This window comes from Podarcis erhardii (assembly GCF_964252035.2).
Source record: "Podarcis erhardii genome assembly, chromosome: 18".
In the NCBI taxonomy this organism is placed as follows: Eukaryota; Metazoa; Chordata; class Lepidosauria; order Squamata; family Lacertidae; genus Podarcis; species Podarcis erhardii.
This window is the reverse complement of record NC_138516.1, coordinates 1326750-1348457: the sequence shown is the minus strand read 5'-3', so window position 1 is coordinate 1348457 and position 21708 is coordinate 1326750. Positions and strand designations below refer to the sequence as shown.

The following is a 21708-nucleotide window of genomic DNA, read 5'->3' as shown; positions in this document are numbered from 1 at the left end:
GTGTAAATAGATTTTTAACACAATAAACACCACAAACACAGGGAATAATGCCATTGTGGGAAGTGTGATTATCTCAAAAGAAAGTGTAAAAACAGCAATTGATGTACTGGTGTCAGTTGGCAACTTTGTTGAGTTCGAGACTGGGAAACTGAAAAGAAAAATTGCTGCCCAGCTGATGCAATAGGATATTCATAAGTATGAAACCCTCTTTTTTTAATAATGGGGACTTCTGTGACATTTACCTTCCCTGCCAATTATGGTATATGGTAAATTGAAACAAAAACCAAATCATTAGGATGTTGCCATGGCTAAGGGTAAATTCCTGTGGACGTTATAACTTTTAAACCCTACTGTGCCTTTAATTAGAAGCTTATTCCTTGTGGCTTCTACAACCAATTGCAAAAGCAAAAGCAGTGCTGAATTGCTCTCTTTTATGCCTTTACTTATTCTGTTCCCATTTTCCTGCCATCGGCACCCCAAGTGGCAGATTACAGGTACTTGTTTCTTAATTTACCACCCCACCCCCCGCAAATCCCCCCTCTATTCCAATTTTTAAAAATTGAAAGAAGCTTAGTGATTTAAGTCACCTCCCATAGACCAAGACCAGACCAAATTAAGGGGCAGCCAATGCCTTAAGATGAAGAAGACCCAAGGAGCAAGCTTCTAATAAACATTGCAGGGGCCTTTGGTGAGCAGGACCTCTTTCTAAGAAAATACTATAGAAGAATCTTGGTCATGGGAAAGGCATTGCACGATAGCATGCAATTAAGTGCTACGCTGAATTTTGATTCCTCTTCCAACCAATTCAAAGTAGGGTTTCCCAAACTTGGGTCTCCAGCTGTTTTTGGACTACAGTTCCCATCGTCCTAGTCCTGCAGCTAGGGATAATGGGAATTGTAGTCCAACAACAGCTGGAGACCCAAGTTTGGGAAATCCTGGATTACAGAAAGGCAGACTCTTAGTTAGACTCTGGTGGGGAATCAACCAGAGAGGGGCAGAGTCACAAAAGACCAAACATCAAGAACTTGAGACACAAGGAATGTGGACTGTAATGGTCTTTTTCTACTCACAGCCCAGCTTCAGATGAATTCTCCGCAGCAACCGCCCAGTGGCGAGATCATGGCAACTGTATTCCCCATTCTGAGCCAGGCTGGTGTTCTGCAAAACAAGGCTGCCATCTCTTCTCACTGCCTTCAAAATCCCATGGAACGTGCTGCTCATTTTCCATCCCACCGTGGAATTGCCTTCAGGGACAGGGCAATGCAAGAGGACTTCAGGCGCCCCAAGGCTGGCGTACTGCTGGTCTAGTGGAACTCCTGTGTTCCCCCCACCCCCCAAAAAAGAACAATGGAAGGGGGGAACAATTAATTATATACAACAGTTGCGTGGTATTGCATCAGAGGAAGAGATAAGCTTGCAGCACTTATCTTTTATTCCAGAGCTTACAAGTAGAATACAAGAAAGAACTCCTATTTTCTTACAATCATAGAATTATAGAGTTGGGAGAGACTCCCAAGGGTCATCTAGTCCAAACCTTTACAATGCAGGAACCACAGCTAATGAATCCCTGACAGATGGTCCTCTGGCCTCTGTTTACAAACCTTCAAGGAAGGAGAGGCCACCACTTTCCGAGGGAGCCCGTTCCACTGGCCAACAGCTTTTACTATCTGAATGCTCATCTTAATATTTAGTTGGGATCTCCTTTATTGTCGTTTGAATCAGTTAATTCAGGTCCCCCTCTCTGGAGCAGCAGAAAGCAAACTTGCTTTATCTTCCGTATGAAGCTCTTCAGATATTTGAAGGTGGACCATTTCGATCGGATACTCCCTACTGATGTGGATAGATTCCTCCAAGTTGGTAGGCCCACCACCTGCCTCCTTGATCCGTGCCCGTCTTGGCTGATTAGGGAGTGTCCAGATGTTGCGCGGACCCCCCTGGTTGAAATTATCAATTTGTCCCTTGACACGGGGACATTCCCAGGAGAACTGAAGGAAGCAGTGGTGTGTCCAGTCTTAAAAAAAACTTCATTAGATCCCTTAGACCTATCCAATTACCGCCCAGTTTCAAATCTTCCATACCTGGGTAAGGTAATTGAGAGAGCGGTTGCTGAACAGCTTGGTAGGTTTCTGGAGGAAACATCGGCATTAGATCCATTTCAGTCCAGTTTCCGTCCTGGTTTTGGGACGGAGACGGCTCTGGTTGCCCTAACAGATGATCTCCGTAGACAACTGGATCGAGGCGGGTCAGGACTGCTGATCCTTTTAGATTTGTCAGCAGCCTTTGACATGGTCGATCATGATCTTCTGGACCACCGCCTCGCAGACGTGGGGATACAGGGCATAGCCCGTAACTGGTTGTGCTCTTTTATCTCTGGTTGGGGACAGAGGGTGGCACTAGGGAGGGAAATGTCGTCGCGCCACTCCTTGGTGTGCGGAGTGCCGCAGGGCGCAATTCTCTCCCCAATGCTTTTTTTTTTTTTTTATTGAGTTTCTTTCAGTGTGTTACAAGCATGAAAAAGAAAAAGAAAAAACACTACACCAAAAAGTGATTAAAAATACATAACAAAAAATGCAACTACTCACTTCATCCAATAACAAGCGAGTTGAGAAAAGAAAAGAAAAAGAACACTGAAGAGAAAAAGAAAGACCGAAAAAATACATTAAAGGAAAAAAAAGACGAACAAAAGGTATGGTGCATGTTACAGTTAGAACATGTCACCTGACCTCCTTCCCTGCTGATTTCGGATTCCAATTTTGCAATTTCCCTTTAACAGCTGGTATTAGTCTAGATTTGTATTTATACATCGGAAGTTTTAAAGCCAACCTGCTATAGTTGGTAGGTTTTTGAAATTACCTTCAATATAGTTCATAAATTTAATCCAATCCTCATTTAGCTTTGTATTTTTTGGGTACCTGATTCTTTGCGTCATTTTTGCTAATTCCAGAAAGTCATATAATTTCGTTTGCCAATCCTTCACCGATGGTATGTTTGTATTTTTCCAATTTTGGGCGATTAGCATTCTAGCCGCTGCTGTTGAATACTGGAATAAAGTTTTATCTGCTTTCTTTATCTCATCTCCGACGATCCCTAATAAAAAGGCCTCCGGTTTTTTTGGGAATGTGTATCTGAGTATCTTTTTTAGTTCATCATAAATTTGATTCCAGAATTTTTTTATTTCCTCACATGCCCACCACATGTGTATAAAATTACCTACATTTGTTTTACATCTCCAGCAGGCCTTATCACCACTCTTATACATCCTGTTTAATTTTTCTGGTGTTAGGTACCATCGGTATATCATCTTTTCTAAGTTTTCTCTTATTGCAGCGCTTGCTGTAAATTTTAGGCCCTCATTCCACAATTTTGACCATTTTTCCAATTCTATATTATGCCCCAGATCTATCGCCCATTTAACCATCACTTCTTTAATTTCCTCATCTTTTGTGTCCCATTCCAATAATATATTGTACATTTTAGATAACAGTTTGGATTTGCTTTCGATTATTTCAATCTGGAATTTAGATTTCTTTTCGTTCATTCCTATTTTTTTATCCTCCGTCCATATTGCATTAACCTGGTGATATTGGATCCAGCCGATCAGCTTCCCTTTTAGTTCCTCATATGGTCTCAATTTCCAACTGTCTTGGGATCTTACTAATAGATCTTCATATGTCACTCTTTGGTCTTCTTGATTTACTTTTTTGATGGTTAAGATATTTGTTGGGGATACCCACCAAGGTGTTTTCTCTTCTAGCAATTTTCTATTTCTTTCCCAGACCTCATACAATGGGCCCCTAATAATGTGATTCGAAAATCCTTTATGGACCTTCGCTTTGTTAGCCCAAAGGTAGGCGTGCCAGCCAAACCTATTGTCTGCCCCTTCGAGGTCTAGCAAATCCGTGTTCTCCAGAGTGATCCACTCTTTCACCCAACATAGACAAGCAGCTTTGTAGTACAATTTTAGGTTGGGGACCGCAAGCCCTCCTCTCTCCTTCCGATCCGTAAGTAATTTAAACCTGATCCTTGGTCTTCTTCCCTGCCATATAAACTTTGACAGAGTTTTCTGCCAGTCTTTGAAAATTTTGGGGCCTCTGATCACAGGAATATTTTGAAACAAGAACAGCATCTTGGGAAGTATATTCATTTTTATAGCCTCCATCCTGCCCAGCCACGAAAGGTTGACCCTATTCCAAACATCCAAATCTTTTTTAATTTGGTTCCAGGTTGCCGAATAGTTATCTCCAATTAAATTTATATTTTTCGGTGAGAGCCATATTCCTAGATATTTTACTTTTTTGGCCGCTTTAATTCCATATTGTCCCTCTAAATTCCCTTTTGTGTCGTTACCCAGATTCTTTGTCAGCATTTTGGTTTTCAGTTTGTTCAATTTAAAGCCAGCAAATCTGCCATATTCCTCTATGACCTCCAACGCTCTGCCCATGCACTCATGTGGGTCTTCCAGGGATAACATCAGATCGTCTGCATAGGCTTTTAGTTTAAACTCCTTTGATCCAATTTTTATCCCTTGTATCTCTGGCGTTGTTCTTAGTTTATTCGCTAAGACTTCTAAAACTGTAATAAATAAGAGCGGGGATAGAGGGCAACCCTGCCTCGTTCCTTTCTCAATGTTAAATTTATTTGTGAGGTTATTATTTATTACTAATTTGGCAGATTGAGTTGAGTATATCGCCTGGATTCCATTCATAAATTCTCCCTCTATTCCCGCCTTTTCCATGGATTTTAACAGAAACAGCCAAGAGACATTATCGAACGCTTTTTCTGCGTCTATAAAGATTAACGCCGCAGGGATGTCATTGTTGATCTCCAGATATTCGATTATATTGATAACATGTCTCACATTATCTTTCAAAAGCCTATCTGGAAGGAAGCCCGCCTGGTCTTTATGGATAAGGTTTGTTAAACACTTTTTCAGTCTATTTGCCAGAATATCCGCAAAGATTTTATAGTCATTATTGAGCAAGGATATTGGTCTATAGTTCTTCATATTCAGCTTATCTGTGTCAGCTTTATGAATTAATGTTATAAAGGCTTCCCTCCAAGACTCGGGTATTTTCCCTCCTCTCAAGATATTATTCATGGTGTCGCAGAGCGTAGGTGTCAATTGGGTTTCCAGAACTTTGTAATATTTTGCCGAGAGACCATCCGGGCCAGGTGCTTTACCCAATTTCATTTTTTTTATCGCCATCTGTATCTCTTCTATAGTTATGGAGCGATTTAATTGAAGTCTCTCTTCCTCTGTGACGGTTTTCCCTTTACATTTCTCCAAATATCTTTCCACGCAGATTGGGTCCTCTTCTCCTTTCTTATATAGCTCCTCATAGAATTTAAGGAAATTGTTTTGTATTCTTTTTGGGTCTGTTACCAATTCACCTTCAACCAATATTTTATTTATCACATTTTGCTTTTGTCTTTTTCTCAATTGCCAGGCTAGAAATTTTCCCGTTTTGTTGGCCGATTCGAAATATCTTTGTCTCGTTAACTTGATTTTCCATTCGACTTCTTGATTCACTAACATCGAATATTGAGTTTGCAATAGTTTTGTTGTTTGTAAACTTTGTTCATGTCTCGGGTCGTCTATCAATTTTCTCTCGCATTCCCTTAGCTGTTTAAGAATTTCTTCCTTCTTTTGATGTCTTGCTTTCTTCTTATAGTTATTTTGCTGGATGAAGAAGCCTCTTAAGACCGCTTTACTAGCATCCCATACCATTCCCAAGTCTGTTTCTGTGTTGAGGTTAAGATCGAAGTATTCTTTTAGAGTGGCTTTAGCTTTATCGATAATCTCATCACTATCCAATAGGTATTCATTCAGCCTCCATCTGAAACCCCCCTGCATAACACCTTTTAATTCCATTGTTATTGAGTTGTGGTCCGAGAGGGTTCTCGGCTGAATTTCGGATTTTACAATTCTTAAGGTAAGTTCCCTCGAAGCCCAAATTTGGTCTATTCTGCCCCAACTTTTATGCACCTCTGAAAAGAAGGTGAACTGCTTTTCTAATGGGTGCTTGTGCCTCCATACATCTATTAGGTCCATATTTTCTTCCAGATCTTGGAATGTTTTGGGTAACTTTCCTTGATTTCTCTTTCCCCTTTCTGTTTGTCTGTCAATTTCCGGTAACGGTACTGCGTTAAAATCTCCCAATAATATCATCTTTTCGTTTCCTAAATCTATTAACGCTTGTTCTAATTTCTTGAAAAACTCTTGTCTGTTGGAATTTGGGGCATATATGTTTACTACATTAATCTTCTCCCCCTGAAAGTTGATTTGGACCCCCAATATCCTTCCCTCTTCGTCCTTGTAAATCAATCTAGGTTCCCATTTTTCATTGATATATGTCACTACTCCTTTCTTTTTCTCTGCCGTGGAGTTTACAAATTCTGTTCCCAGATTCTTATTCACTAATACATGCTTATGCCTTTTGGCTACGTGAGACTCCTGTAAGCAAATTACATCCAGTTTTTTCTTTTTCAACACGTTTGAAATTTTATTCCTCTTAGTTTTTTCATTTAGACCATTTACATTCCATGTTAAAATTTTAAGGTTCAGAGACATTTTTATCTAACAATAAATCAGTGATTTACTATTTACTTGTTTGGATTCTAACCTTATTAAATTCGGGTAGTTTTTCCCTCTACTTCCTCTTCCTCCTCTCCCTTTCCCTCGTCCTCTGACTCCTCCCCCTCTCTCCCCATCTCCCCTTCCTCCATCCCACTTCCCCCCTCCCCCCTCCCCCCCACTCCCGCACCAGCCTTCTCTACCCTCTCCTCACTCCTTCCTCTGAACCTTTCGTCCATTCCTCCAAGCTCCTTGTCATATCTTCGTAAGAATTTACTGACTTCTTGAGTGTCTGTTATCTTGAATCTTTTCCCTTTGTAGAAAAAGGAAATCCCCTCGGGGAATTCCCACCTGTGTTGTATACCGTTCTTTTTTAAAATACTGGCTATCTGTTTGTAACCCTCTCTCTTGCGGAGGAGTCTGATTGGTATTTCTTTGAAAATGATAATTGGTCTTCCGTCAATTACCAGTTTCTTCCGATAGCTTTCCCTCAGGATTATGTTTCTCATCTCTATCGATTTGAAAATCACTAAGCAATCTCCTGGAACTTTTTTAAGTCTGTTATGCTTCGGTCTTATTTTTATCCTAAAGGCATTTTCTATCGTTTGTGCAACTTCCTCCTCTTTTAGTGCTAACCACCTCGCCAGTTCTTTAGTCATTTTCTTTCTAATGTCCTCCTCCATCTCTTCTCCTACTCCTCTAAATTTTAAATTTAACTGTTTTTGGTTCATTTCCATCATGGCTAGGTTATCCAATACTTGGTCTTGACTCTTACTTATCTCTCCAAAGTTCTCCTTTGTTTTCTCAACGTCTCTTCTCAGTTCTTTCATCTCTCTTTGGGTTTTTTTGTTTGCTTCTTCTAAAGACTTTGTTCGCACCGTAAGGTCCTTTATCTTATTTGATATTTCCCCTACCACCTCCTCTATTTTCTTATCAAAAGATTCTTGCATCTCTCCTAACTTTCTTTCCATATAGTTTCCGTTCTGTTTGAATTCCTCTTTTATTTTTAGCCATAAGGCATCTAAGTCTCTAATTTCCTCTTGCTTTGAGGATTTCCTCTCTGTTGGTGTTCCTACTGGCTTCTTCCCCTCCTTTCCCGCCATTTGTATGATCTACTTCCTCCCTCCCTCCCTATTTCCAAATGTAAACAAAATTAGAAGTTTCTATGGCTCTCCCCTAGGGGGCGCACAATCTGGGGGGGTTTGATTATCTCAAACAAACAGAGCACTGGCCCACCTTTGGGGTGGATCAACACTTTATAGCCGCTTCCTACTGTCAAATCCCCATAGCCCCCCCCAAGATACTTTCTCCAAATCAGTGCCCACGTTATAAATGATATCCGATTTAAAACTGGAGGGGCCACTGCTGACTTGGCAAGATCTTATACTCAGTAGAAATAAACTATAATTAAAAAAGAAAAATCATAAGTAAGAAGGGGAGATCAAAAAAAGAGAAAGAGGAAAAACAAGGAGGGAAGAAAAAAAGGGGGGGCAAGACGGACCTGGGGCACAAAAGGTGGGACTGTGGAAAAGAAAGAAAGGGGGAGCGTTTGGGAAGGGAGGAAAGAGGAGGGATCAGAGAAGGAGGGGTATGGTGAGGAGGGTATGGGTAGGAATGAGTTGGGGATCCTTCTATTTTGCCCTTCAATTTTCAGCCAGCTGATTTGCTTAGTCCGTTTGAACGGTGCCTGAATTCCAATTCCGGAGAAAGTGCTGTCGTGGTCTAGTCCGTCAGTCCGTTAACAGTGTCTAGTTAAGATCTCTAAAAAGATGCAGCCTAGGCTGTACATACAAGGAGGGTTAACAGAGATAAAATACATACAAGAAGGGCTGTACATACAGAAAGGGGTAGCAAGGATAAAATAAGAAATGAAAAGAGGTAAGGTACAGGGAATACGTCAGGGGGGGGAGGGGGGGCGGCCGGGAGGGGAGCAAGTCCAGTCTCTCAGAGTAAGTCAATCCGTCGTCAGAGGGAGAGGATCTGAGTTGCGTTGAGTATCGACTTTCCAAGGAATATAGATAAAGAGGGGGTGGAGCTTCTGCTTTTCTAAGGGAGACGTCCCGCACGTTCCGCACGTTCCGTTTCTAAGGGAGACGTTCCGCACGTTCCGCACGTAGCTCAAGTCCAAAAACTAACGAAGATTCACTAACACAAACCAAATCCAAATATATGACTGGGACCTTTTAAATCTTGTAAGGACACCCAAAGTCCGACTGAATTGCCTGACAGGGTTGCTAAAGTATCGTTAATACACTGACTCCCCACTTGCCATTAAGAAACTGTAGGGGAAGGCAAAGAATCGAGAGTTCTGCAGGAGAGGGGGGGGCGCAGATGAAAGGTGGTAAAAAAAGAAAGTCGCATCTGCTTCACGCCCTTAACAAGTTAATGGAGGAGCAGCAGTGGGGGGGGGAGGTCTGCGCCTTCGATCTTTCTGGCTATTTTCTAGCTGCTTTCTCCTCTCCCCCTCCTTTCCACCCTCTATATTTCCACTTCTAGTTATTACCTCCGTTCGCTCTTCTCCGTTTCCCGTTTGAACCCCCTCAAGTTTTCCTGTCCCAGCGATACAAAGTCTCTTAGGTCTTCTTTAGGTTAGTTAGTTTTCTGTTTGGTTACTTTTGCCCCGGGGAGCGTCCGACGGGGGCTTTCCTCTCCACGTTTCTACAGCGGGTAAGTGGAAGTTTCTTTGTTTCACTCTCCCGATGTTAGTCCCAGCGCCATCTTAAGTCCGAAATACAGGTCGGGCTCCTTAACTTAATCCGTTAACATCTGTCACTCCTTGGGCTCAATTTTCCAAAATGAATCCAGCATCAATCCCTTTTTTCCAAGGGCGACTGTTCTTAGAGTTATGGAGGTTTGTCGCCACTCCCAGTGGGGGCTAGAGACATCGCTGCACAGGGCCCGCAGGGCTTACCGAAGATGCGTCTCTCGATCCCATCGCTCCCGGGTCTTCTCCAAAACGCAGAAAAAAACCCAAAAGAACTTCGGGACCACTCCGACGCTGCCGGTTGCGCTCCCTCAAGGGGGCCCCCCTTGAGGTTCAGGGGGGACGCAGTGCCTATGCGTTGCCCCCAAAAACCCCTGTGCAGTTCAGTGAAGCTGCGCTGCAACTTCACCGCGCTCCCATACTGTTGGCGATCCAAACCGGAAGTCCCCAATGCTTTTTAACATCTTTATGCACCCCCTTGCCCAGATTATCCGGAGCTTTGGGCTGGGCTGTCACCAATATGCTGATGACACTCAGCTCTATCTGCTGATGGATGACCACACCGACTCGGCCCCGAACACACTGACCAGATGCTTGGAAGCTGTGGCTGGATGGTTTCGTGGGAGCCGATTGAAACTAAATCCTTCGAAGACAGAGGTCCTATGGCTAGGTCAGGATGGCATGGGGATGAGGGACCAACTCCCTTCTCTTGCGGGGGCCCAATTAGTGCCATTGCCTTCCGTTAAGAGTTTGGGTGTAATCCTTGATGCCTCCCTTTCCATGGAGGCGCAGGTTACAGCAACAGCCAAGGCGACATTTTTCCACCTTCGCCGCATCAAGCAGTTGGTCCCTTACCTTTCCCGCCCTGACTTGGCCACAGTGATTCATGCGACGGTCATCTCCAGGCTTGACTACTGTAATTCGCTCTACATGGGGCTGCCCTTAAAGCTGTCCCAGAAACTCCAGCGGGTGCAGAATGCTGCAGCGAGGCTCCTCACGGGGTCTCTGCCATGGGAGCATATTCACCCAGTGCTTTTCAAGCTGCACTGGCTCCTGGTGGAGTACAGGGTCAGATTTAAGGTGCTGCTTTTGACCTTTAAAGCCCAATGAGGCCTAGGACCCTCGTACCTACGGGACCGCCTCTCCCGGTATGCAGCACGGAGAGCCTCAAGGTCCATAAACAGCAACACCCTAGTGGTCCCGGGCCCTAAGGAAGTTAGATTAGCCTCAACCAGAGCCAGGGCCTTTTCAACTCTGGCTCCGGCTTGGTGGAACGCTCTGCCTCATGAGACCAGGGCCCTGCAGGATCTGATTTCTTTCCGCAGGGCCTGTAAGACAGAGTTGTTCCGCCTGGCCTTTGGCTTGGAGACAATTTGATTCCCTCCCTCCCTCCCTCTCTCTTTCCCCCCCTTTCTTTTCCTTCTCCTCCTGCGATGAGGCTACATTTTAATATTTTAATGTTCCATTATTTTAATGTTGTATTTTATTTTTGTTTTTAAGTTTGTAATCATTCATCTTGTTTTTATTATTGCTTGTAAGCCGCTCTGAGCCCGGCCTTGGCTGGGGAGGGCGGGGTATAAATAAAAAATTATTATTATTATTATATCACCTCTCAGCCTTCTATTATCACAACTACCCTGTGAGGTGGTGGTGGTGGTGGTGGTTGTTGTTGTTGTTGTTGTTGTTGTTGTTGTTGTTATACTGCCCTGTACTCAGCGGTCTTGGTTAGCTGGGCTGAGCTGCTTCAGTGCCTCTTGCCCTAGTGCTATAGACTGTGTCTGCTCAGTGTACATGGGAAACATCAAGGATATCCCTTCATGTGGCCTATGAACCAGGACAATAACACCAATGCCTGATCCCCTATAAAAGTTTTCCATGTGACCTTGCTATGATTCTACACAATGCACTGAAATGTGCAGTGATGCCCCCAGATTAACCACAACACAAATTAAAGGGGACCACAGGGGCTGCTAAGTAAGAGTTTCAAGACTGGGGGATCCCACCAGTTTTAACCCAACACAGTATTAAAAGGTTGGAAAGGGGTCCTCTGGATGATATGGCAGGAGTTGCTCCAGGAAGCAAGGTGCTGGACCTCATGGAGCTCTGGAGAATTTGCATGCAGCTTTGGAGCAGCAAAGCAGCCACACTGCCAAGCCTCTCCCATCTTCCTGCCATACCTTTTGATCCGTTGAACCAAACAATGTCCTCTTGTGAAGGGAAACCGGGTGACAGGAGAAATGAGATTGTCAGTATTATCCGCTGCATCTTCCTTCAGTGCTTGTGCAGCTTCAAATCCTGTGTGAAAGAGTCATCAAAACTCAACTTATGTAAAATACTTAATATGCAGTATTTTCCAAGCTTACAACTTAACTAAGAAGGACCCCTCCAGGCGGCTGGTTTTTTGGTGGGTATATTCTGTAGCATGTTATTGATGCAGTAGGAGTGCATTACAGTAATGGTAGATTTACACTGGACCATCCACAGGTCACTCTGGTTTATTAGTTCTGCAATGTGACCACATTTTTGCCGTCTGGAGCGACACTCTTGTACTATAGTGCAACAAAAGTAGGACAAGAAACTACAACTCAGGAAAATTTGTGTTAGTAAAACTTACAAGATTTTAGCAGGAAACAAGAGGATGTGCACCAATTGCAAGTGAAGCAGTATGACCACCTGAAAGATTTTACAGGCACAAATGGTCTTTATTCCTATATACATAAAAATGCAAGGCTGTCATCACACTGCAGTTCATGTGGCTGCCAGTAGGTGGTGAACTTTAGCATGATGGCAGGTGGCCCAGGTGGGCTGTTTGATGGGGGGAGGTGCTTTGGAAACCGCTCTGTGAAGCCCACCCGCTTCCTTTAAAAGCAAGGGGGGTCATGATGATCAGGGAGCGGAGGGGCAAGCTGAGAGGGGAAGGGGCAATGTGTGGGGCAAGCCGGGAGGGGATAGGTGAGTGAGGTGTAAAGGGAGGAGGGGCTGGCGGGTAGGCAGGGGTGGCAAGCAGAGTGAGCAGGGGCCAGCGGCACCTAGCATTTATTTTATTTAACAAAATTTGTAAACCATTAGATTTTTTTCTTAAAATAAAAAACCACAACACCTCTAAATGATTTACAAAATTATAAAACAAAATATTAAATTTATCAACAGTCAAAAGAAGTAACTAAAAACATAATTAAAATTAGACAATTAAAATTGGCAGCTGAGAGAGAGAGGGGGGGGGGAGAGAGATGTTTTAATAGTAAACTGATGTCTAGGACTGAACTCAAGGCTGGAAAAAAACGAGAATATGAGAGAAACCAAAATTGACAGGTTAGCCCAGCTCTCCATGACTAGCGAGGGCCCCAAAGTTCAGTACTAAGGGAGGAGATGGGGTGGCCCCCGGGAACATTGGGAGAGCAACAGGAATGCCATGCCATTGCAGGCTCATTGGGGCAGAGATGCTTTTATGCTATGATTGGTTAAAGGCACTGCATCGCATGCTGCTGTCATGGCAACAGTAAATGGAGTCCTAAATTTTTATTTTTAAGGGGGGGGGGAACTCACCAGTAGCAAAGAGTTTGCCTTCCGAGTCTGGGCTGGTTACCGACCACGTCTCTCTTCAGGAGGTTCTTCTGTGGTTTTGTCTCAACCGCTGGCCTTCCCCTCACTTCCTGGCTCACAGCTGATCTCAGGAAGCCTTTTCTCCTAAGAAGGGGCGGATTCCCATAACAGCCCCCCCCCCTCCACTGGCTCGGATTTCCCCTCCTGTCACACATCCCGGACAGAACATCCAGAATGACAAAACAGGCTTCCCGAAACTTCCCCAAGGCTGTGCACTCGTGTGTGTGTGTGTGTGTGTGTGTGTGTGTGTGTGTGTGTTTGTCCATCCCCCCCATTTAACACTTCTTGGAGCAATTTTTGTTTAGCAAGGGGCATTCCTGATTCTCTCACAACGACCCTGTGAGGTAGGCTAACTGACCAGAAATGGGGGTGGGAATGTAAGTTATTCAGTATTCCCCCCCCTCATTTTAAAGCAGTTATTAGAAGCACAAATGGCAAAGCTGTTGACAACTATTGTGCCAAGTTTATCTATAAGCCTACAGATGCCTTCCAGATGATTTGGAAGGCAGCATCCAACAGATTTGCTGACTGGGGGTTGATGGGAGTTGTAGTCCAAAACTGTTCTGGCTGGGGCGAATAGGAAGAGCCGCCTGAAATATCCGGAGAGCAATAAGTTTGCAAAGGCTCATGCAGATAGAATATCCCTGCTACTCGTTTTAGCTTCCTTTGCTAGAGTTATGAGTAGTGGACGCCAGGTGGAGCCCTGGCTTCTCTCAGGCGGGTGTCGTTGCAGTGAGTACCGAAACAAACATTTCAAGTCAAAACGGAAACTGGCCAGTGTGCAAGTTTACCCTTTTATTTAGATTGGAAGACAATAATCAGGCATCTGCACAACACAGCCAGTTCAATGAAGCTGATGTTGAGGAATCATTGCTCTGACACGGGCGATCTTTGCTTCTTCCAGGACACTGGCATTAGTTCGCCTGTCTCCACAAGTGATGTGTAAAAATTTTCGGAGACATTGGTGAATCAAAAGAAACAACCACCCATCTCTAAGCAATTTAAGGTACATAAAACGATATATGAAAATGCTGATAAAATCAAATTTATAAAACAGCCAGGGACAAAAAAAAATTATCAAAAAACAGGTGAAATCAACAGTTTTCAAAACTAGTCATACCTCGGGTTACAGGCGCTTTGGGTTGTGTGATTTCGGGTTGCGCCGAATCTGAAAGTACCGGAATCTTGTCATCTGGACAGTCGAGGACCTTCAGAAACACTGCCCAGGCTTGCGCCCTGTGGGGGTCACTTCGGTGCTGCTAGTGCAGTTTCACTTCATCCCCTAGAGGCATACTCCAATGTTTCTCAAAACAGATGGATGCCAACAAATATAATATTATTTCAATTTAAAGACCACTTTATCTAAAGGATCTCAAAGTGGTTTGCATACACAAAAATACAAAAAAATAAAATAAAATTTGTATAGAGCTGCACAAAAAATAAAAAATAAAAAGAATTGCTGCACAAATATAAGATGGGGGACACCCGGCATTCAGTAGTACATGAGAAAAGGAACGAGGAGTCCTAGTGGACCACAAGCTTAACAACAGTGTGATGTAGCGGGGGGGGGGGGGAGCTAATGCTATTTTGGGCTGCATCCACAGAAGTCCAGTGTCCAGATCAAGGGAAGTCGTAGTCCCACTCTCTTCTGCCTTGGTCAGGTCACACCTGGAAGACTGCGTCAAGTTCTGGGCACCACAATTTAAAGAGGATGTTGACAAGCTGGAAGGGGTGCAGAGGAGGGAGACCAAGATGATCAAGGCTCTGGAAACCAAGCCCTACGAGGAACAGTTGAAGGAGCTGGGGATGTTTAGCCTGGGAAAGAGGAGACCGAGAGCAGATAGGAGAGCCATCTCCAAACATCTCAAGGGCTATCATATGGAAGATGGAGCAAGCTTGTTTTCTCCTGCTCTGGAGGGTAGGACTTGAACCCATGACTTAAAGTTACAAGAAAGGAGATTCCAACTAAACATCAGGAAGAACTTTCTGACAGTGAGAGCTGTTTGACAGTGGAAGACTCCCACAAGAGGTGATGAGCTCTCCTTCCTTGGCGGTTTTTAAGCAGAGGTTGGATGGCCATCTGTCAGGGATGCTTTAGTCGAGATTCCTGCATTGCAGGGGGTTGGACTAGATGACCCTGGGGTCCCCCTACAATTCTATGTCATAACATGTCAGGATGGACAGGAAGAACAATGTCCTCAATGTAGAAAGGCCATACTGTTTGGGGAGGAATCCAGTTATAAACCTGTGGCCCTGCTGCTCTGGTGGTAGCTGGACCACATTTCATGCTATGTTCCCCTTGCCTGAAGCACTTACACACACACACACACACACACACACACACACACAATGCCAAACTGAAATACAGCAAATTATAGAAAAGCGTTGTTAACTAAGTGTTAACTTCCAAACATCCCCAGGGTGTAGGAAATCCAGGTGTGGTCAAATTCTGTATCATGCAGATGGCATTCATTTATCCTAAAGTCTAGTCCAAGCCCCTGCGATGCAGGAATCTTTTTGCCCAACGTGGGGCTTGTTGTAAATAAAAATATGCCCTTTTCCCTTATGGGGTATCCAAGAGCCCATATAGAGTCCTTACGTAGGTTCCCTATTGGTAGGAGAAAATAACAGAGGCCAACCAGAGAATATTGAGAAGCAAAGCAGCTAGTAAGTTTGATCTTTATTGATCTGTTGCAACAGGGTGCTCCCCTCACACGCAGGAGAGGAAGAGGACCCCCAAAATTGCTGTGCAAGGGCTTATAAAGACTTTTGAAATTCCCATCCTGTAGATCAAGACCACCCCCAGAAACATTATGCATACATCACAGAAGGGGTGTAACCTAAGACCACCCCTCAGATCCATCCCACCTACATCACAGAAATTTAAATGTTGTTTTTCTCTTGTCGCTTTGTTTATCTCCTGTCTGGCAGGTTACTTGATTGGATTTCCTGGGGAGCCTAGCCATTCTTTTGTAGTGGTAAAATACTTATTTCCTGGGCCAGGTCACAGGCTCACACCTTATTCATATCTTAAATGTGTCCTTAAGACAGGATTTGTGAGGGAAGAGACAATGGGGAGACTTTTCCAGTTTGACCTTGCAGAGAAAACATTTGGTCAGTTTAGGAATCAAAATGGTTCCAGGTTGGCTTTCCTGTGCTGATCTATGTATGTGTGGTTATGAACGTTGCCATATATCTAAGACCATAAAATTCCTATCACATTATCCCCCCTTTGGGGCTAGAATTTTTCTTAAAAAATTTTGCCCCACAAATAATAACATCGTATGTTGTAAATGGATGCCTTTGTATAAATATATCATATAAAAATAACATATGTTGCATTTTGTTACTCAATTTCTTGTGGCATTCTAGCTCTTGGGAGAAACATTTTCTCAATAGTGGCTATGCTTTACATTTAGCAGGAAGGTCCACTAATGACTGAAAAATGCAGTTGGTGTTTTGTCCTTCGCCATTTTTGTGTGTTTCTCAGGTGTCAAGCTGAGACATGAACTCTGCACATGCACAGAGGCTAGATCAGCTTACAAAGAGAGAGAGAGTTTGCAGAGCTTGGGCTGCAGGGAGAAACCTATCCAAATTTCCTTATGTAAAACTTGGAACCATTGAGGGAAATCACCCTTAATGTGTCTTTTGCTCCAGGGGCTATGTAAGACAAAAGGGTTCGCCTCCCCAATGGAATTTAAATATTATAACAGTTTTCGTTTTGGGTGTGTGTGTGTGTGTATGCCTATACATTTTAGGAACAGCATTTCCTGACAGACCTCTCACATGAAATAATTTCCCCTTTCAACAGAGTGTCCTTTCTTTTCTCCCACAGCACAAATGATAATGAGGGGATGCAAACAGTGATTTAAATACTCTAAAAAGTAATTGCATTTGTATTTCTTTTTGTCTTTCTTCCCTTAAAGCCAAACAGTCACTCTTTCTGTTCAGCAAAACAAGTCTGAATCCCTGCTATATTAGTTGATTTCCCTCTATCTCTTTGTGGCTTTGACACTTTTTTAGGTTACAAATAATCTGTTTTTCATTTATTAATCAGTTTTTCATTGGGTTGTTAGAATGCCAAAACAGATTACTTCAGGTTACTTCAGGTTTCTTTAAAAATTGTGTGTCTTAGCATTTATTTATTTTTGGTTCCTCATAGGTCAGTGTGTGTGTGTGTTTGTGTGTGACTTTGGGGACATGTCCATCACATGTTGAAAGTCATTTTCATCAAGTTCTACTTATCAGATAGCACACGCTGAATTTTAAGCCTTTTTCCATTGTTTTCCCATTTTTTAGTCCAGTAGTAATCTGTGTGGTTTTGATAATATCTTTGTATTATTTAATAATAATTCTTTGTGTCAAATCTGTTTTCATCTGACTGGTAATCTAATTTTTTGCTTTTTTATTTTTTAACCTTTGTTGTATTTTTTACAGTTCTCTTTCTGATTACCAGTCAGATGAAAACAGATTTGACACAAAGACATCAGATTGAGAAAAGAATTATTATTAAATAATACAAAGATATTATCAAAACCACACAGATTACTACTGGACTAAAAAATGGGAAAACAATGGAAAAAGGCTTAAAATTCAGCGTGTGCTATCTGATAAGTAGAACTTGATGAAAATGACTTTCAACATGTGATGGACATGTCCCCAAAGTCACACACAAACACACACACACACTGACCTATGAGGAACCAAAAATAAATAAATGCTAAGACACACAATTTTTAAAGAAACCTGAAGTAACCTGAAGTAATCTGTTTTGGCATTCTAACAACCCAATGAAAAACTGATTAATAAATGAAAAACAGATTATTTGTAACCTAAAAAAGTGTCAAAGCCACAAAGAGATAGAGGGAAATCAACTAATATAGCAGGGATTCAGACTTGTTTTGCTGAACAGAAAGAGTGACTGTTTGGCTTTAAGGGAAGAAAGACAAAAAGAAATACAAATGCAATTACTTTTTAGAGTATTTAAATCACTGTTTGCATCCCCTCATTATCATTTGTGCTGTGGGAGAAAAGAAAGGACACTCTGTTGAAAGGGGAAATTATTTCATGTGAGAGGTCTGTCAGGAAATGCTGTTCCTAAAATGTATAGGCATACACACACACACACACCCAAAACGAAAACTGTTATAATATTTAAATTCCATTGGGGAGGCGAACCCTTTTGTCTTACATAGCCCCTGGAGCAAAAGACACATTAAGGGTGATTTCCCTCAATGGTTCCAAGTTTTACATAAGGAAATTTGGATAGGTTTCTCCCTGCAGCCCAAGCTCTGCAAACTCTCTCTCTCTTTGTAAGCTGATCTAGCCTCTGTGCATGTGCAGAGTTCATGTCTCAGCTTGACACCTGAGAAACACACAAAAATGGCGAAGGACAAAACACCAACTGCATTTTTCAGTCATTAGTGGACCTTCCTGCTAAATGTAAAGCATAGCCACTATTGAGAAAATGTTTCTCCCAAGAGCTAGAATGCCACAAGAAATTGAGTAACAAAATGCAACATATGTTATTTTTATATGATATATTTATACAAAGGCATCCATTTACAACATACGATGTTATTATTTGTGGGGCAAAATTTTTTAAGAAAAATTCTAGCCCCAAAGGGGGGATAATGTGATAGGAATTTTATGGTCTTAGATATATGGCAACGTTCATAACCACACATACATAGATCAGCACAGGAAAGCCAACCTGGAACCATTTTGATTCCTAAACTGACCAAATGTTTTCTCTGCAAGGTCAAACTGGAAAAGTCTCCCCATTGTCTCTTCCCTCACAAATCCTGTCTTAAGGACACATTTAAGATATGAATAAGGTGTGAGCCTGTGACCTGGCCCAGGAAATAAGTATTTTACCACTACAAAAGAATGGCTAGGCTCCCCAGGAAATCCAATCAAGTAACCTGCCAGACAGGAGATAAACAAAGCGACAAGAGAAAAACAACATTTAAATTTCTGTGATGTAGGTGGGATGGATCTGAGGGGTGGTCTTAGGTTACACCCCTTCTGTGATGTATGCATAATGTTTCTGGGGGTGGTCTTGATCTACAGGATGGGAATTTCAAAAGTCTTTATAAGCCCTTGCACAGCAATTTTGGGGGTCCTCTTCCTCTCCTGCGTGTGAGGGGAGCACCCTGTTGCAACAGATCAATAAAGATCAAGCTTACTAGCCGCTTTGCTTCTCAATATTCTCTGCTTGGCCTGTTATTTCTCCTACCAATAGGGAACCTACGTAAGGACTCTATATGGGCTCTTGGATACCCCATAAGGGAAAAGGGCATATTTTTATTTACAACAGGCTCGAATTCATGACCCTGAGATTCTCATGCTCAACCGACCGAGTTATTAAAATATTCATTTGACACTTTCCCCAAGAAGTTCATCACAGTTTCCGGCAACAACAGGCATTTCAGAATTCCACATTTATTTAATAAGGCAAGAAAATGCAGGTTGCCGCTGCCAAATGGAAAGCAATACAAGGATAAAGTGTGCAGGACAGAGACATTTAAAACAACAACAACTAAGGAACAGGGCAGAGTCAGGAAGCCCAGCAGGTAATAATAGTACAGTGGTACCTCAGGTTACATACGCTTCAGGTTACAGACTCCGCTAACCCAGAAATAGTGCTTCAGGTTAAGAACTTTGCTTCAGGATGAGAACAGAAATGGCGGCAGCAGGAGGCCCCATTAGCTAAAGTGGTACCTCAGGTTAAGAACAGTTTCAGGTTAAGAACGGACCTCCGGAACGAATTAAGTACTTAACCCATGATTTCCTTTGCAATTTCAGCTTTTCTCAGAGAACGTGAAATTGCATGTTCAACAACTGAGGATTCATAGCTGTGCAACAGGTTCAGGTGGGGCAGGTCGGGAGGGGTGGGATCCTGGCTCTTGAGAAGCTTACAGGGTGGGGTAGCTGGCTTGATTGGCTATGCCACAGTGATTGCCAGTGCCCTTGACCAATCGCATGTAGCCTTGCTCTCCCCATTTCTCAGACCAGCTGACAGAGAAAGAGAGAGAAAGGAGGGGTCAGTACATTATTTTATTTCATGCAATTTATATACCACTTGATTGTATAAATAAAAAAAGCCCCCCAAACCCTCAAAGCCATTATCACCATCATAACTGTATACTGTCAGTAGTAGTAACAGTAGTATTTTCATTTCCATACCACTTTATATTTTTAAGGGGGTGAAGTCTCTTTTTAAAAATTACATTTTGTTAAGTTTCCAGATGTTTGGCATATACAATCAAAACACAATTTCATCTTTTCTTGGTTTTTTTATCTGCTTCCCAGTTTTCCATGGAGTTGTTGTTTTTCTCCTTCTGCTACACTCTCTTCTTTTTTTTTTTTGTTTGTTTGTTTGAAAAGAAAGTATACAAGACAACATTTATTCTGAAAACGAGAAAATGAATTTGTGCAATGAGACGGCTCCACCAAGAAAGGCCACTTGCTGGAGTGGGGGAACCTCCTCTAAGTTATCGTGGAATAAGATGTCCTTCATCATACCCACCACAGCACACGGCAGTCAGCGCTTCCGCCTGAACTGGAATTTGTAAATAGCTGGCTGGTTGACGGTCTCTTTCTTCAGCTTCACTTTGTGGGCTTTGTCCAAAAGGTCCTTCCGGGTCTGGAGCTTCTGAGCGATGACAAACATCTTCTGCTCCCTCTCAATGCGCTGCTTCAGGAGGCTGTACTGACTCTTCCTCTGGCGGGCTAATTTCTTCAACTGGGCCTGGGTGGTGGCCCCCCGAACGGCTTCCTTCCGCAGAGTTTCAAGGGTCGGCCGGTTGTACACTCTGCCCACCAGCTCCGGTGCAGTGTTCAGATGGGTGGCAATGTCAAATCTTTGCACTTCCTTCTTTGTGTCAAAAAAGAATGTGTGCTTGTTCGGCTGCTTGCCCTCAGCTTCCAGCAGGTGGAGCTCTGACTTCAGCCTTTCAATTTTCTTGACTTCAGCTACCCGCTTCATCTCAATGTATTTCAAGTCCTGTGTCTTCATCAGCTTCTGCTGCTCCAGCGTGGTTTCTTCTTCCTGCTTTTTAATTTATGTGAACTCCATCCTGGAGCTGCACACGGGTCATTTTGTAATAGAATTCATCCGGGTTCTTCTCCTCGGCCTTCCTACGAAGCGCCTGGAGCGCATTCCGCTTCTTATGGTAGTCATTGGCACGGAGCTTGTAGTCCTTCTTCTTTTCAAGGATTCCAAGATTCTTTCGGGAAGCTGGCTGGCTCCGCTCGCGGTGCTCCCGCTGGCGGGACTTGCCCGCCTTCTTGAACGCCGCCGACATGCTTTCGAGAGCCAGACACTTCCGCGCCGTCGACTTCCGGTCCCCATCTACACTCTCTTCTATTAAATCACAACCACAGTATTATACTCTAATTATTTCTGTTGCTCATATCTCAAATCCTCCTTGCAAGCTCATCATACTATAATATTTCTTTAAATAGTCCAAAAAAGGCATCCATTCGTCCATAAAACACTCGTCATTAGATTCTCTTAATTTTGCTGTTAATTTTGAGAGTTCTGCAAAGTCCATTATCTTACTTTTCCATTCTTCGTTGGTGGGAACTTCTTCCTTCCATTTCTGCACACATAAAATCCTAGCCGCTGTTGTTACATAAACAACATTAATATTTTTTGGGGGGGATTTCTCCCCCTATAATCCCTAACAAAAACGCTTTGGGCATTTTGGATATCTTTTTTATTTCATCATGTTTCATTTCCCAAAATTCCCTCGCTTTCTTGAAATTCTACCACATATGAAAAAAAGATCCATCTGCGGGTTTACACTTCCAGCAATTGTTA

General features: G+C 42.9%; 1 protein-coding gene, 1 long non-coding RNA gene and 1 pseudogene across 5 annotated transcripts in view; 1 reads left to right on the top strand and 2 right to left on the bottom strand.

Annotated features, from left to right (window-relative positions):
• Positions 1-14002: 14002 nt before the first annotated feature.
• Positions 14003-19322, top strand: LOC309333099. Its single transcript, XR_014152378.1, has 3 exons — positions 14003-14301; positions 14336-15412; positions 19201-19322. It is a non-coding gene; the product is annotated as an uncharacterized lncRNA (long non-coding RNA).
• LOC309332971 (cathepsin L2-like) overlaps positions 19310-21708 on the bottom strand; it is a 27379-nt gene continuing 24980 nt past the window's right edge. For all 3 annotated transcript variants that reach the window (XM_081846371.1, XM_081846370.1, XM_081846372.1), the window contains exon 8: positions 19310-19898. In XM_081846371.1, coding sequence (XP_081702497.1) covers positions 19799-19898 — 100 coding nt within the window. In that variant the 3' untranslated portion in view covers positions 19310-19798. The remainder of the gene's footprint in view (positions 19899-21708) is intronic.
• LOC309333003 (putative U3 small nucleolar RNA-associated protein 11 pseudogene) lies at positions 20277-21229 on the bottom strand (annotated as a pseudogene). Its single transcript has one exon. The product of its transcript is annotated as a putative U3 small nucleolar RNA-associated protein 11 pseudogene (transcript).